Source organism: Ranitomeya variabilis, chromosome 7 (genome assembly GCF_051348905.1).
Source record: "Ranitomeya variabilis isolate aRanVar5 chromosome 7, aRanVar5.hap1, whole genome shotgun sequence".
NCBI lineage: Eukaryota > Metazoa > Chordata > Amphibia > Anura > Dendrobatidae > Ranitomeya > Ranitomeya variabilis.
The window spans coordinates 167,321,507-167,338,473 of NC_135238.1; the positions used below are offsets into that span (position 1 = coordinate 167,321,507).

Below are 16,967 nucleotides of genomic sequence, written 5' to 3' on the forward strand. Positions count from 1 at the left end.
AAGCTTCAGTACCTGGTTAAAAGGAAGGGCTATGGTCAGGAGGATAATTCCTGGGTTGTTGCCTCCGATGTCCATGCTGCCGATTTGGTTCGTGCCTTTCATGTGGCTCATCCTGATCGGCCTGAGGGCTCTGGTGAGGGTTCGGTGACCCCTCCTCAAGGGGGGGTACTGTTGTGAATTCCGTTCTCGGGCTCCCTCCTGTGGTCGTGAATGGTACTTTGGTGAGTTCTGTCCTTGGACACCCTCTGGTGGCTATAAGTGGAACTGCTGATCTTTGAGGTTGGCTTTCTCAGCTGCCCTCGTTTATTGCTGCTACTGGCTTCCCTATTTAAAGGGAACCTATCACCCCGTTTTTTAAAGATTAGATAAAAATAGTGTGAAATAGGGGCAGAGCTGGGCTTTACATTAGTGCCTTTTTGGTGCCTTTACACCCCCGTTAGGCTGCCGAAATACCTTTGTGAAGTGGCCGTTTTGTCCTGTCACTCAAGTTGGTCAGGTCGGATGGGCGTGGTCACAGCGCTGTTTCTCCCCCAGATCAGGCTCATCATTACGTTGGTGGCGTAGTGGTGTGCGCATGTCCAAGGTCCCGAATCCTGCACAGGGGTGTGAAAATAGCAGCGATGTCCGTTATTCCATTGGTGGTCGGTGGGCGCGGCCATCTTGCTTTGGCCGTGCGTGCGCAGAAGCGGCGCTCTGCTGGCCGCGGCTTCAGGAAAATGGCCGCGGGCATCCGCGCGTGCGCAGATGGCTATCGCGGAGGCCATTTTCGTGAAGCAGAGTTCGCATCTCGGCTTCACGAAAATGGCCGCCACGATAGCCATCTGCGCACGCGCGGATGCCCGCGGCCATTTTCCTGAAGCCGCGGCCAGCAGAGCGCCGCTTCTGCGCACGCGCGGCCAAAGCAAGATGGCCGCGCCCACCGACCACCAATGGAATAACGGACATCGCTGCTATTTTCACACCCCTGTGCAGGATTCGGGACCTTGGACATGCGTACACCACTACGCCACCAACGTAATGATGAGCCTGATCTGGGGGAGAAACAGCGCTGTGACCACGCCCATCCGACCTGACCAACTTGAGTGACAGGACAAAACGGCCACTTCACAAAGGTATTTCGGCAGCCTAACGGGGGGGTAAAGGCACCAAAAAGGCACTAATGTAAAGCCCAGCTCTGCCCCTATTTCACACTATTTTTATCTAATCTTTAAAAAACGGGGTGATAGGTTCCCTTTAACTCTGCCCAGGTCGTTAGTTCATGCCAGCTGTCAATGTCTCAGTACTGGTTCAGATCTCTCTTGGATTTCTCAGATGACCTGTCTACTCCAGCAGAAGCTAAGTCCTCGCTAGTCCATTTGCTGTTCATTGGTTTTTGAATATATTTCTCAGTACATGCTATGTTTCTAGTCCAGCTTGCTATTATGATATTTCCTTGCTAGTTGGAAGCTCTGGGGGTGCAGAGCTGCACCTCCACACCGTGAGTCGGTGTGGAGGTCTTTTTGCACACTCTGCATGGTTTTTGTAGTTTTTAATACTGACCGCATAGTTCCCTTTCCTATCCTCTGTCTGTCTAGAGAAGATTCGGCCTCCTTTGCTAAAATCTGTTTCATTCCTGTGTTTGTTACTTCCTCTTAACTCACAGTCAATATTTGTGGGGGGTTACCTTTACTTTGGGGAATTTCTCTGAGGCAAGGTAGGCTGCTATTTCTATCTTTAGGGGTAGTTAGCTCTTAGGCTGTGAAGAGGCGTCTAGGGAGAGTTAGGTATGCTCCACGGCTATTTCTAGTGTGTGTGATAGGATTAGGGATTGCGGTCAGTAGAGTTACCACTTCCTCAGAGCTTGTCCCAGGTTTTTCCATTTTAACCATCAGGTCATTTCGGGTGCTCCTAACCACCAGGTCCATAACACTGCACCTCATTGCGGCGGCATCCTAAGAAAGGACACAAAGTGAAGTATATTGTGGAGAAGTGAAAAACGAGATCACAGCACAAAGGCGATAGAACCAGAAGGAGTCGTTCCCCGAGATCGGCAACATCCTTCTGAGGCGCGTAGCCGGCGGCCGGAAGACCGAGGAAGTAATAGGCTCTACGCATTACTTTGAACTCCGGCCGGGCAGTTAACTCTAGCTTGGCTGTCTCACCTTTACACCTAATGAAGACAACGGAGGCAATTGTGGGAGAGGGGCGTCTCTAGGGTCCCTATAAAATAATTCCAGGCCTACCCCGTCATACGGGTGCGTCCTATCCAAACCATCTGGGGGACGGAGAGAAAAGAACAGAAACATACACGACAGTTGTGAGGACTATCCCATGGTGCTCAGCAGGGAGGTACTACAACACCCAGGCGCTAGTAGGTAGGCTACTGCTTTCCACCTGCAAAGGGAACTCTGGATGTGCCTTCGGACCGGCCGGTCTCAGCCAGCCCTGTTAGCAGTGCTCTGGATTGTGGATGCCGAAGCCTTCAATAAAAAGGTAAAGAGACTGCAACCCTGTGTCCTCGTCATTTACTGCGACCTACACCATTACCATCTACTCATCAAGGGAAGCCCTGGGGACATACTTCACCTGTGGGAAGTTACAACATCTAGCTGCTATTCCATCAACCCAGTGGACCCCTAGCAGCGTTGGTCACCCTGACCGAATACCACAGGTGGCGTCACGAACACTTGACAAACTCTCACCTACACCTTTATTTGGGCGCCCCTTAGCAGGGCCACGGACCGGGTCGGGCCACCGTGACAGTCCTAGAACTGAGACCGAGGGACCCGGTACCGAGTACCCCACTGCCCTGCGTTTGGGGGCCGCTCCAAACTTGGCGTCACGAACAGGATCTACTTAAGCCTGAGAATCAGGTCATGTGTGCCTTGGAACTGTGACTGAATTGTGCTTGAATTGTGATTTATTGCAAAGACTGTGTATTGCTATTTGCCGCCAAAAATTCCGGCCAAAACTGCCGCCATTACAGCGCCGCGAGGGGCGCAGGAGAAGAAGAAGGGCGTGGATTTGTGGGCGTGACTGAACTGAAGAGAGCGAAGAACAATGGCCGCCCAGTCTAAGTAATTCTGTACCTTGAGGACGTGTCCGTCAGCAGCCGAGATCCGCCTCCTGATTCTCAATGGAGGGCGGAGACAAAGAAAGCGAAACCGCGCACGAAGGAGAGAGCGGGAAAAGGACAAAGAAGAGGTCAGCCACATGGAGGACGCCATGGCCAGCCACCCGAAGCCGGAGCGTGGGGTTGGAGCAGAGGACTCCCCCAGCTACCCGGAGGGGCACCGTAACCAGGCCTCCACCGTTGATGCTGATTTCCTGCAGGCCGGCGTGGAATAGCTCAGCGACCAACTCCTGCGGACGCAGCTGAGCACTGAGGCCGGGTGGAAGAAGATCTTCAGCGGGAGCCTCACCAGACGCCTGTCGGCAGCCTCATCTGGTCCGGAGCAGGAAAGAAGTTCCAGCGCTCCGAAGCCAGAAAGCAAGGCTCTGCCGGAAAGCGAGATGCTGCAAACAGAGATGACAACGTCGCAGTACAAGGCCCCGCAACCAGCATTCCAGACCCCAGCGGAGACAGAGCAGACCGGCACTGGAGGGACCGCATCTGAAGCAGGTATGAAGAACGACCCTGCCCTGATGACCGACACCACTCCAGCGACTGCTAGTGCCACAGCTGCTGACTCCGTTCCAGTGACTGATCTTGCAGCAGCCGCTAACTCTGCTGCAGCAAATGCCCATACTCAAGCTACGCAGACCTCCATTGCTGCGCATGACTTAACTGTACATGAAAGACAGATTAACGGCATTTATCCAGCACTGGGTGTAACCCTGGACATCACCCTTCCCAGGCCAAGAAGGGTTAAGTGCCAGGTGCAGCCCTGGAAGCCGTCCAACTAAACCTCGGAAACCTGAAACTATAAATAGTTAACTGTTTGTTTTCCTGTTTTTGCTGCTTTAAACCCGTTTAGGGTTATTCTTAAAGGGATCCCTTTGTTGACCCGGGATCCTTATTGTTTCCAGTTTGCACAAGTTCATCATAGTTCTAAAAAGACTGCCGAATCATGGACGGTGAATGATTCACAAACTACTTGTACATAGTTTGCACCTTCTTAAGGGTGCCCCCTACTGGTTTTACAAAAAGAACAGCTTTTTGAAGAGACTGTTCCTGAGTACAGCGCAGAAGTTCTTGCTTTAAACTGACTTGCAAATAATTTGCACCGCCTCAGAAGAGACTTGGTTTCCTCTTAAAGGGAATGTCTAATTGTTGCACTTAGCCTAAACCATAATGTGCCTTAAAGAAGTTAGATAGTAATAATGTTGATACATAGTAGTAGTATGTAGTTGGTAAGCTAATAATAAGAAATGTTTGATGATGTTGAGAAATAGAAACTGAGGACAGAAAAAAAGTTGAAAGCCGAATTTCAATGAAAGTCAACCCGTAGGGGTTAGTGAGTCCTCTAGAGAGCCATAGATAGATGGTTGATAAATCTTGCACTTAGGAAAATAAAGAAGAGTTAATTTGTACTGTAGCGTTAGATAATATACCTTTAGTGGGTACTTGCCCTTAAAGGAAAAGTTAAATTATTGTTCAAGAAAAGTTTGCACAGTAGAAAGTAGATAGTATGCCCGGTTGGGTAATGATAGTTATTTATAGTTAGATAATTATAAGTGTTATTTAAAATCTTAAGCACAATGTAAATATGTTTCTGTTTGCAACGTTCAAGTGTCCTCACCTCCCATAAAGGGAAGCACTGTTAAATTTACTTGTTTACAGCATTCCAAAATTTTGTATGTCTTTTGCTAACATGTATTGTTGTTCTTCTTTTCCCAGTCCGGGAGTACTGGATTTAACGTTAGGGAGTGCAGCGCCCCAGAGTCCTGTTCGTTGCAGTAACGTCGCTCCTCCACCAGGGGGAGTGATGGTATGTCTGATGGCACTAACGGAGTTCACCTGACCAGGTATCACAGTCACACACTACACTTCACACTCTGGCCACCAGGGGGAGCAAAATGTTCTATGTATTAGGCCACTCCTCACACTCTGGTAAAACTGGGAGTCGGATAGGAAGTTAGGGAGAAGCTGACTGGGTTTTGCCCAGGTAACATCTAGTGAGAGCGTTGCTTGGGAAGACTCAGGGAGGTCCCTGTCAGGGGTGGGATCCTGGCAGTGGCCTAGCACAGACAGATCGTTACGGAGCCGCGCCTGCACCTCATTGCGGCGGCATCCTAAGAAAGGACACGAAGCGAAGTATATTGTGGAGAAGTGAGAAACAAGATCACAGCACAAAGGAGATAGAACCAGGAGGAGTCGTGACCCAAGATCGGCAACATTCTTCTGAGGTGTGTAGCCGGCGGCCGGAATGCCGAGGAAGTAATAGGCTCTACGCATTACTTTGAACTACGGCAGGGCAGTTAACTCTAGGTTGGCTGTCTCACCTTTACACCTAATGAAGACAATGGAGTCAATTGTGGGAGAGGGGCTTCTCTAGGGTCCCTATAAAATAACTCCAGGCCTACCCCGTCATACGGGTGCGTCCTATCCAAACCATCTGAGGGAAGGAGAGAAAAGAACAGAAACATACACGACAGTTGTGAGGACTATCCCGTGGTGCTCAGCAGGGAGGTACTACAACACACAGGCGCTAGTAGGAAGGCTACTGCTTTCCACCTGCAAAGGGAACTCTGGATGTGCCTTCGGACCGGCCGGTCTCAGCCAGCCCTGTTAGCAGTGCTCTGGATTGTGGACACCGAAGCCTTCAGTAAAAAGGTAAAGAGACTGCAACCCTGTGTCCTCGTCATTTACTGCGACCTACACCATTACCATCTACTCATCAAGGGAAGCCCTGGGGACATACTTCACCTGTGGGAAGTTACAACATCTAGCTGCCATTCCATCAACCCAGCAGAGTACCCCGCTGCCCTGCGTTTGGAGGCCGCTCCAGAAGCAGGTCACTTGCCCTAGCACTTAGCCTTCCCACTGTGGGCTGGTCCCAACAATAACTCTTGCTCCATGAGTCTGTTGCTGGGGAAATATACCCTTTCACCTACATTCTATGCCAACACTACCGGTATGTCCTAAGTCCTAACCTATATTTTTCATGCATCACATCACTATGCACTATAATACCTTACATTATCACATTACTTAGGCAAACATCTTACATTTCATATGACACAAGATGTACAGAAGATACAGGACATTATTCAGATTACACATCACATTATACACAGCACTGATGTCTTCAAGGGGGAGAAGGGCAATTGTCCATCTCCTTATATGGTCACACTTCTTCTAGGCTTTGTCCTAGAGACTTGCATCTGTAGCTGTTTTGCATCTACTCCTTCTTCTAGGCCTAGACCTATACATTTTTCTTTACAGCCGTCTCATGTGTGGTCACACTTCTTCTAGGCCTAGAGACTTGTCGCTAGATCTGTTTTGCATGTAGCCATGCTTCTTCTAGCTGTAGACTTGGAGACTTATGTCTACAGCTGTTTTGCTTGTAGTCATGCTTCTTCTATGCCTACTCCTAGAGATTTTTGTCTACAGCTGTCTCACATGTAGGCACACATTTTCTAGACCTAGGCCTAGAGACTTGTCGCTAGAACTGTTTTGCATGTAGTCAAGCTTCTTCTAGGCTTTGGCTTAGGAACTTGCATCTACAGCTGTTTTGCATGTAGTACTGCTTATTTTAGGCCAGTGTTTCTCAAACCTTGTCCTCACAGACACCCAACACATCGTGTTTTGAGGATTTCTTTAGTATTGCACAGGTGAGAGAACCTGTTGTACTTTCTGATGCCTTAATAATAATTCCATCACCTCTGTAATACCAAGAAAATCCTGAAAACATGATGTGTTTGGGGCCATGAGGACAGAAGTTTGGGAAACTCTGTTCTTGGCAAAGTCACAGGGACTTGTAGCTACAGATATTTTGCATGTAGCCATGCTTCTTCTAGCTGTAGATTTGGAGACTTGTGTCTACAGCTGTTTTGTTTGTAGTCATGCTTCTTCTATGCCTACTCCTAGAGATTTTTGTCTACAGCTGTCTCACATGTAGGCAGTGGACACACATTTTCTAGACCTAGGCCTAGAGACTTGCATCTATAGGTGTTTCACATGTAGTCATGGCTCTTCTTCTCATTGGCCTAGAAGAAGAGTGACTACAAGTAAAACAGTTTGCATACTCTACTAAGATTTTGTAATCATGGATATGATGTAAAAAAATTGAACGATGAATTATCAGTGGTGAGTATCACATCATTTTTATTTATTAAAGTGGAATTTATGAAGGGCTTGTGCTATTCTGAGAGTCATCGTGAATGACGAGAGCATATGAGTGAACTCTTAATCACAGAAAACTATGCTTTTGGCAGTGCCAGTGTTTTTCCGTTTCTCCACTTGGATTGATTTTGCAACAAATATCAAAATACACCAAGAATATATCTAAATCCTGAAATAATCCACAGCATGTGGACATGATCTAAAGAAATTTCAAATGATTTTTAAAACTTTTTCAAGATTTTATCTTTCTCAAGATTTTATCTTTGTTCAGACATTTAAATTGCTTGTGAGAGCTGGTGAGCTGTCAGGTCCCATGTCTGACAGTGCGGCACAGATAAGTAACTGTCTAAGGAAAAGTTAGACATGAATGTTTCGAACAAATTTTGAAAAGCAGAAATGTATGTAAAGAAAATATAATCAGTCAATGCCAATTCAATAAAGTATCAAGAAAAATATAAAATGTAGACTCCAACAGAGTTACTGATTAGTATTCCCCTTATACTGCATGCAGTGAGCAACTTACAACTTCAGCTGAATGGTAAAATATTACCATAATCTATAATAGTTATAGTCATTAACGCAATTTGTTTAATATTATAATTATTGTATGTATTGTATTTAATATTGCAAAAAATTAATTTGCCTCTTGTATATTATGACTCTGAAATACAACCTATTAGTTTAGAACATTTTTTGTGCAACATGGCGCAATGTGTAGAAAATAATAACTTGTTGAGCATTTCCATGTTCAGCACCTTGGCCAGCTCAGCACAGAGGACTGCAGACCATTTAGCAATCCTATAGGAGTTCTTTATAATATGCTGCCAACAGAACTAAGCTCGATTTTATTGATTTAGGTGATCACAAAGATTTCTAATATTTCTAGACATGGTAAATGCAGGAGTAGACATTAGGTTTATAGGTTTAAAGTTATTTACAGGAGTTTTCTGCAAAGAAAGGTTATTTATTGGATAATTGGAAAGTTGAGCAGTTTCATAGTATATGTTGTGTCTCCACTCGTCAATTTCAAATTTTCTTTTAACTTAAAGTTGTTGTCCAGGATACCCATTTTTTGTAAAAGCAGGGAAAATCATAATTCATCCAACTAATCTCATGCTGCCCCCACATTATAGCGTTGATAGTACACATCAGTATCTGCTCACTTTGCTGCCACTGATCACCAGCTTTCTACACACATGATCTCTGAAGCCAGCCCTTACTTGAGTACACAGATTGTGATCAACTGCAGGAAAATCAACAAAGACCTTTACAGATCACCAAAAAGTCAAGTTGCTAGCAGCTTTTTTTTTCATTTTACAATATTTCTTGACTTTACAAAGTTCTGGAAAAGCTCCATCTTGAACTGTGCTACTTTTGCAGTTAGATATACCGTAATCAGGACAGATTTTAGGCCACACGATTTTTCTGTTCATTGAGAGCAAAAGATCTTGAAATTGTGAACAATTATGGAATTGAAACACAAAGTATATTAAAAAAATATATATTAAATCATTTAATTACTGAACTATTATCAAATTACAATGTAGACATTCCCTAACCCAATAAAGCTGCCTTTTCAAAGAACAGTATCCCAGTACAAAACATAAAATTAGTAAGACAAATAAATGCCAAACCATTGTTTAAAAACTACTGAAAGCAATGCAAAGAATAGATTTCTAAGAACCACTTTGGTGTGTGTTTTATTTTAATGCCAGAGTGGCATCACAAATACTTGTTCCCTGTCCCTAGTAATATACTTACCAGCCACTGTCTTCTACTCTCCGGTTGTCTTCAGCTATTTGAGACCTACTGGACTCCTCCAGTGTTTTCTGGGCGATCCAAAAGTCACTACTCAATGTACATCATTGAGAGCCAGAACGGGGTGAGAACATGGGTCTCATAGATTTAAATGAAAAGCTTGTGACCATTACCTCTGGCTCCCAGTTATTCAAGAGCTGTGGTCACAAGATAGCGGAATGGAACCAGGGCGGCGATGGGAAGAGCAGAAGACAGTTGCTGGTAAGTATTTTACTTGTGACAGGGAACAAACCTTAGTGTTACCTCACAGTGGTGCATTAAGGATATTTTTAGGAATAATCTTAGACACAAGTTTGGGCCTCTTTACATGTGGCCATAATAGAATAAAATAATAATATAAATTCCTCAATAATGCTGAATGAATCACCCCTAGCAGTCACTCGGCAGAGCTGAGAAGAAGAACAGACCTGACTTTGAGGGTATGTGCACACGTTCAGGATTTTTCGTGTTTTTTTTGCTATAAAAACTCGATAAAAATGCATTAAAAATGCATACATATGCATCCTATCATTTAGAATGCATTCTGCAATTTTTGTGCACATGATGCATTTTTTTTCCGCGAAAAAAACGCATCGTGGTAAAAAAGCAGCATGTTAATTAATTTTGCGGATTTTTCACGTTTTTCCTGCTATTTAATGCATTGGGAAAGCTCCGGAAAAAAACGCAAAAAAAATGCACAAAAAACGCATAAAAATGTGAAAAAAATGCATGCAGATTTCTGGCAGAAATGTCCGTTTTTTGTCAGGAAATTTCTGCAAGAAATCCTGAACGTGTGCACACACCATGAAAGTGTTGGTGGGATAATGAGGGTCCTTTAGTCTTCTGGTGCATCACTGTGACAGGACATTATATACCTGTCCTAATCAAAAGGGGGCTGTGTTCATGATAGGATATATTATAACACGATATCAGACTATACCATGTGGTTCTATGTAAAACTAATAACATAAATATGTGCAATGCTTACAGTACAATCACTTACTCTGTTGGAGTCGATTCGTGTCCTAGAGGTATAGATTGGAGGTGGGATATTAAAGGCCTGAGGGACAAGATACTCCTCGGCATCTATCATATCTTCTAAATCTTCATCATCGAGGAGGTTTTGGAAGAACTTGCTATGATTAGGACTAGGAAGCTTCATGCGGTCATCCCCCTAGAGAAGAAACAATATATACATATCAATGACTAATTTAATCTGTCCAAAGGCTCCTCCATTTTGAACCAGAACATCACATGGGCTGATTGAAATCTGTCTTTTCATTATCTGACTTTGGAGTTCTGCCCTCATTATGTGGAGTTTTTATCTATCTATCTATCTATCTATCTATCTATCTATCTATCTATCTATCTATCTACTTCCTAATAGATACAGGGCTTAACATATGCATAAAATATTCTTTTAATATATGAAATTCAGTTCCCCTCCATAAGAATGCACTACAGAGCACAAAGACAGCGCGCAGCCAGGAAAAGATATCGTAAGACAGTCCTTCCAACACTGCATAATTTGATTTATTCCAGGGACATATTGACTGAATCAGAAATGCTATGCATCAAATGAGACTATCCACATTACCGCTTCTCTATTGCTTTATCTCTGCTTTTCTCCCTGTCTACAGAATCAATTTCTGGACAGCGTTTGACAGGGTCTGGTGATTCCTTATGTGAGTTTTTTGGACTGTTACGCTTTGACATAGTATAGAAGGAAGCGACTGAGCACATTCACCTTCAAACTTTGCACAGCTCAGAGGATGGGATTTTAGAAGCTTATTAGCAGTTCTTCTCAGTCTCCATGGGATCTTTGCTCTTGAAAAGGAATCTTTTGTCAATTTTTTTTTTGTTCAAAAAGCATTTACATTAAAATGCCGCCTATGGCAAGGCAGAGATTTCACTGATTTCTAGTAAAAAGTAAATTTATGTAATCTTCATGGAAACAATTGTCGGTTTTCTTGTTCTTATTTTACAGCTTGCATCAATCCATTCCACTAATTGCTTATCCATTCTGCATCATAAAACAAATGCACGGTCTGTTAATAGTAAGTGGTCTGGGATATGTTACACTAAGGTTAAAGACTAAAGGGTGCTTCGATCTAAAGTAAGAAAACACTCACATTTATAAGTCCTTCAGTCTTCCTGGATAAGGTCTTTTAATGTCATAATTTGTCAATTCCTAATTATTGTATGCATGTTTTTTATAAAGCAAAATACTGGCATCTACAAGAGCTATTCCTGACAAATAGCTTTCCTGGAGTAAAGGAGTTACACATTATGTCAGTATTCAGAAATCTGCAATCGCAAGGGGCATAAAGATTGCTTTTAAAGAGGGTATGATGGTAAGTGGGCCCATCCAGCACCAATTGCCAACGCCAATTTCAACAGAATATGCATCCTTGGACGAATATTCAACTGAAATGTATTGCAGCGCAGAGACCCGCTGGCTCCGTGCACTGCAATACACGCTGCTGGCCAATCAGAGGCTGGCAGCAGATGTGGGCTTGCCCGGGATGGCATGCAGAAGTCATCTGTCAGCTTCTGCGCTGGCTATAAACGAGTTGTTCTGGGAGGAGGGAGGTATGATCGTTTGTTTCTTTTTAAAATGTGCTGAATAAGAACGGAAGGGTTCCAGGATGGGGGCATTATAACAGTTAAAGTCCCAGGATGGGTGGCATTATATCAGAAGGGGGCCCAGGATGAGGGGCATTATTCCAGGAAGGGGACATTGTACCAGGAAGGGGCCCAGGATGGGGGACATTGTTACAGGGTTGTTATAGGATTGTTGCTCTGTCACTTGACTGTCAGATAACACTGTACCATCCCACTAGGCTTCCTGTCCCAGACCTCGCTTCCAGAGAATCACTCACTCCTTCGAACACTTTTCCTTGTCTACATTCTGGATCACCCTATCCATTGCCTTGGTCTCCACTCACTTTTGGGAACCACAATTCATGCAACTCTGTTAACTGTTCAGACCAAATGTCTGCTCTAGCTGCAATCTAGGCCCTAACTGCTTTCCTGACAGGAAACTCCCTCTGTTCCTTCACATTAGCCCCTCCTACTCTGGGCTAGTCCCAACCATTAACTCTACCTGTCTACCTATCAACTATCTCTGTGGCTGGGTTGAACACAACTCTATTGCTCACAAAGAACATCACTAAACACATTGATCACCCAAATACAGTGTAACAATACACATATTTTCAAGCGGAAACTCGGACAACACCGCCACCTCCTTAATCACGCACTATATGGATTATTAAGAAGATCAGACTAGTCCTGTAAGGTTTGCTGTGTTGGGTTTTGGGTTAATTTTGTCATTCTGATTCAGAAAATCAAGTTCAACCAGAAGTAATCATGTAACACCTTAAACCTTTATATGAGACACAGCAAAACGTATAAATCCTCGGGTAATAGATTAAATTATTTTTTAATGAATAGACATTATTACCAGAATAAGCATTTTCATCAATTTAGGCTTTATATAAAAACCTTACAAGAAACTACCATTTAGTTTTTCTTTTTCTGATCATTTAAAGGCAGAAGAAAATTTACATAATCTTGAAAGACACAGAAATGAATCCTATAATTATGTTTCTTTAAGGAAGTCAATTAAATTGGCAGGATCTACTTAAAGACTTGCTCTATGTGCTCTTTTAAGCAAAAGGCCACCTGCGTAAAGATGGTTATGCTATAGCAATTACGTTTTTAAAGAGTGTGACACTGCAATCCTATATGATATCCCACCATTATATTCTCTTCCCCAGAGCACAATGGCAGTAACTCAGCATCACTGAGAACAATGGAGATATTCTGGCTCCCAGTAACAGCATGGTGACTACAATAGGAGAACAGATACAAATGTGTTAGAATAAGCACAATGAACCTGGATAATAGCAACATCAGAATAAAAATGAAGTTGTCTGAGAGGTATAGGAAGACTGCACATTCATGAGGCTTTGTGCTTGTAAAAATGGGGTGGAAGTGACCCTTTTGTGGATGTTGTAAAGTACACTTTCATTATTATTATTATTATTATTATTATTATTATTATTACATAGGAGAAATTAATAATTATTCAATAAAAAGTATTTTCACACAGCAGATTGTTTGTAAAAAATAACGGAAAAAATATATTCCATACATCTAAATGTTCAAAGACTTTTCGGATAATCAGGACAGTCACAGAAATCTGTCCTAAAAAATTGCTGTGTGTTAATATGACGTTATATGTCAAATTTTGTAAAAGAACCTCCTTTTACATATTAAAGGGAATCTGTCACCAGGTTTTTGCTACCTCATCTGAGAGCAGCATAATGTAGGAAAACAGACCCTGATTCCAATGATATATCAGTTAGTATACTGGGTTCAGCAGTTGTGACAGAATCAGAGATTTTAAAAGTAGCAGAGCTGAGAAAGCTAACCCTGCCCACACCAGAGAGACAGTGAGCTGCTTATCAGAGGAGGGGCGTGGTCAGACCAGAGCTCACACAAGCACCAGGTCCTGGCAGTGATAAAGTCCTGGTAATAAAACTTTCATTGTAAGTAACAAACTACACACAACTTAATAAATGATACATCACTGAATTCAGTGTTTTAAACTTTACATCATGCTGTCCTCATATTACATTGCAAAAATCTGGTGACAGATTCCCTTTAAGTGGGTGGTCCTGGATTGAGAAAGTTACTGTTTTTTTTCCAGAAACAGCGCCACCCTGGGTTGTGTCTGATACTACATCTAAAGTTTATCCGCTTGAATGGGAATGAACTACCTATCTGATACAGCTCACAGACAAGAGTTAACGACTATTTTTTCAATCAATGCCAACCATTCAAGCACTTACGCATGGCGTATAGTTCTCACTAACTACATTTAAATTCATAATTTGATCATTTGCATCGGAACAATAGTTATTCAATGGCTATAATATTGGTGAACTACTACAAATACTGCCTGCACCTATAATAACATTATAATATAGGATATTAGCACAAATATATTAAAAAAGAAAAAGCTCTACAGAAAAAAAAATAGAGTAGTAAAAATAGTTCAAGGGATATTCTCCAGTTTGGAAGTTATCCCATCTTTATGGGGATAAATTCCCGATTGCTTGTGGTCTGACCATTGGAACCCCTCACCGATTGAGAGAACTGCTGGTTTGAAAGAGCTCCTTGTGGATGGAGCGTCGGTCAATCAAGATAACTGTTCTTATTAATTCTTATCTTAGTATTATAGTGGATAACTTCCAAACTTGAGAACACTACTCTAATATTTGCACAGTGTATGCGTTCACTTGTTAGGCACATATGTGGTATAAATTACCTGTATAACAAGGTATCTCTGAGGGTCTCTTGCCATCCTAGAAAATTCTGCAGCCAGCTCCTTGAATTTGGGGCGACTATCAGCATCAATCATCCAACCTTTGGAAAGGAAAAGTAAATGGTAATTACCGTAATTCATTGCATAAAGACAACATGTTCTCTTCTTCCTGTATTGCACACAAAAATGCCAATTTTTAGGTCAAGGTCACACAATCTTATATTCTCAAACTAAGGATATTGGAAAGCGATATAAAAGGGGAGATAAGGGGCACAGAGTCTAAGTGTTGGTGTATATTCACCGCAAGAAAATGTATATTGTTGCACTCACCCTTTGGATGTCTTGTATGTACATTCAATTGATCCGTATGATGGATCCACTCCTTATAATTAGTGATGATCATCACTGATGAGCAAATAGCATTGTTGCCTGGGTCTCCCCGAGCATGCTCGGGTGATCTCCAAGTATTTTGTAGTGCTCGGACATTTAGTTTTCGTTGCCTCAGCTGCAAGATTTACGGCTGCTGGACAGCCTGAGTACATGTGGGAATTCCCTAACAAACAGGCATTCCTCACATGTATTCAGCCTGGCTAGCAGCTGTAAATCATGCAGCTGAGGTCAGGAAAATTAAATGTCCGAGCACTACAAAATACTCAGAGATCACCCGAACGTGCTCGGGGAGACCCGAGCAACAATGCTATTCACTCATCACTACTTCTAGTCTTCCGGTATGCAGCACAATTGCAGGAACTATGCCAGCCTTAATCCAAGGATTGTGTGTGAGTACAATGGTAAAAGAGAAAAATTCCTTTCTTGGTGCTTCCGGAAGACAAGGATAGTTCAGAGGTTGAGATAATTTGCCCAGTGACAAATTTATTAGGACACTTTAATAAGAACAAAACAACGCGTTTCAGCCCACAACGGCCTTCTTCAGGTATAATATTATAATATACCTGATGAAGGCCTTTGTGGGCTGAAACGCGTTGTTTGGAAAAAAAAAATCTCTTTCACCATTATTCTCAACCCAAGAGAATGGGACCGATAATGCTGTGATCAGATTGCGATCAGTATGTGATATGAATTTCTCCGATGAGAAGATGGGGAAACAAATTCTCCAATCTATCAGTCCATGAAAATTGGACTACATTCAGATGACATCCGAGTTTTTTTTCAGGGACCCATTGACTTGCACTACCGAGTGTGATCCGATAATAATCGGATCAAACTCATGAATGCTATGACTTGTTTCTCGGACTGGTTCAGCCGGAGGAAAAAAATCGAACATGTGCATGACTCCAAAGAGTAGCATTGGTTAGAGTGTGATCCAATTTTTTGTCACTTTGACCAAAAAATACGGTCGTCTGCACAAGCCCTAAAGGAGTCCAATTAAGACACGTATATCCATAAATTCCATATATTCATATATTCAGGCCAACCAGATCAGTTTTCTTGTTCCTCAACTGATGACAACTCATGTGCAAATGTCCTCAGTTATCATCTGGTCATCAGGCTTTTTCAATTGCAAAACTGATCAGTCGCATTGAAAAACGTAACATGTATTGTTTCATAAACTGACTCTTTGCTCCAGTGCAGCAAGTGATGCGTTGGGTGATTGTAAACGATCAAATGGTGAACTATGGGATCCCCTCTGGCATCAGTTTCCCTCTGGTGTTTTATGACCAGAGGAAAAGAAAATAAGATGGATGCCTGGATTGGTGGAAACGTGGCCTAAACTATGAGGAGGTTTAGAATGTGATAGAAAATTGGAGTATTTGGAGAAAAGTGTTAACGAAAAAAGCAACCCAAAAAAAATCACAGTACCTCACTTCATGTCCTACACGTGTTAACCCTTATAAAGGAATATGTTGCAGTATTATATAGTAGGACAGGGGTAGAATCATTCGGGAACGGTTTGTGGAGCCCTCTGGCATAGGAGACATTTGTTATTTGTGCCAAGGTGAAATACCTGGCTCTCTCCAGAACAAAGCATTACAGAAAACTATATATATCATGTCTCTGCCTCCCTCTTTCTCCAGCCCCCTGCTTACTGGTGCATGTCCTTTCTGTGCTTACACTGAAAAGATAAAGTACAAAGCATTTCAAAGTATTTGCAGTGTAGCTCACAGGGATTTAACTCTTGTGCAGGCGGCCGGGCTCCTTACAGACGCTTATTTTGGCCATGAGTTGAAGACAACATCACCTTCATTAAGTGAATGCACTTTTTTTGTCTATTGATTAATCTAGTGCAGGTTTTTCTCTTTGATGGGCAGACTATGATGTACAAAGAAATGAGGGTTTTTTTGCCCAATAACCAGTTTTTGCAGTAAGCTGAGTATTCCCCAAAATGTCAACATTTTTGTCAAATATTATTTTTTATATCAGCTGCGAAAAACTATAAAAGCAATATTGTTCACATAAATCCTCACTATTGTAACACAAGATGAGAAATTGCAGGTATAGTTCAGAGACACTTTATTTTTTGCACAGAAACCCTTCAGTTACCCTTGATTTGGAAAATATTGGATTGATAGGGTATGTGAAAATGGTCAAAAAGTGGCAGCGCTTTGA

General features: G+C 42.6%; 1 protein-coding gene across 2 annotated transcripts in view; it reads right to left on the bottom strand.

Annotated features, from left to right (window-relative positions):
* Positions 1–16,967, bottom strand: part of ERBB4 (erb-b2 receptor tyrosine kinase 4) — a 1,241,858-nt gene that overhangs the window by 73,860 nt on the left and 1,151,031 nt on the right. For both annotated transcript variants that reach the window (XM_077272252.1, XM_077272251.1), the window contains exons 24-25: positions 14,403–14,500; positions 10,068–10,238 (exon numbers count right to left, since the gene is read on the bottom strand). In XM_077272252.1, coding sequence (XP_077128367.1) covers positions 10,068–10,238; positions 14,403–14,500 — 269 coding nt within the window. The remainder of the gene's footprint in view (positions 1–10,067; positions 10,239–14,402; positions 14,501–16,967) is intronic.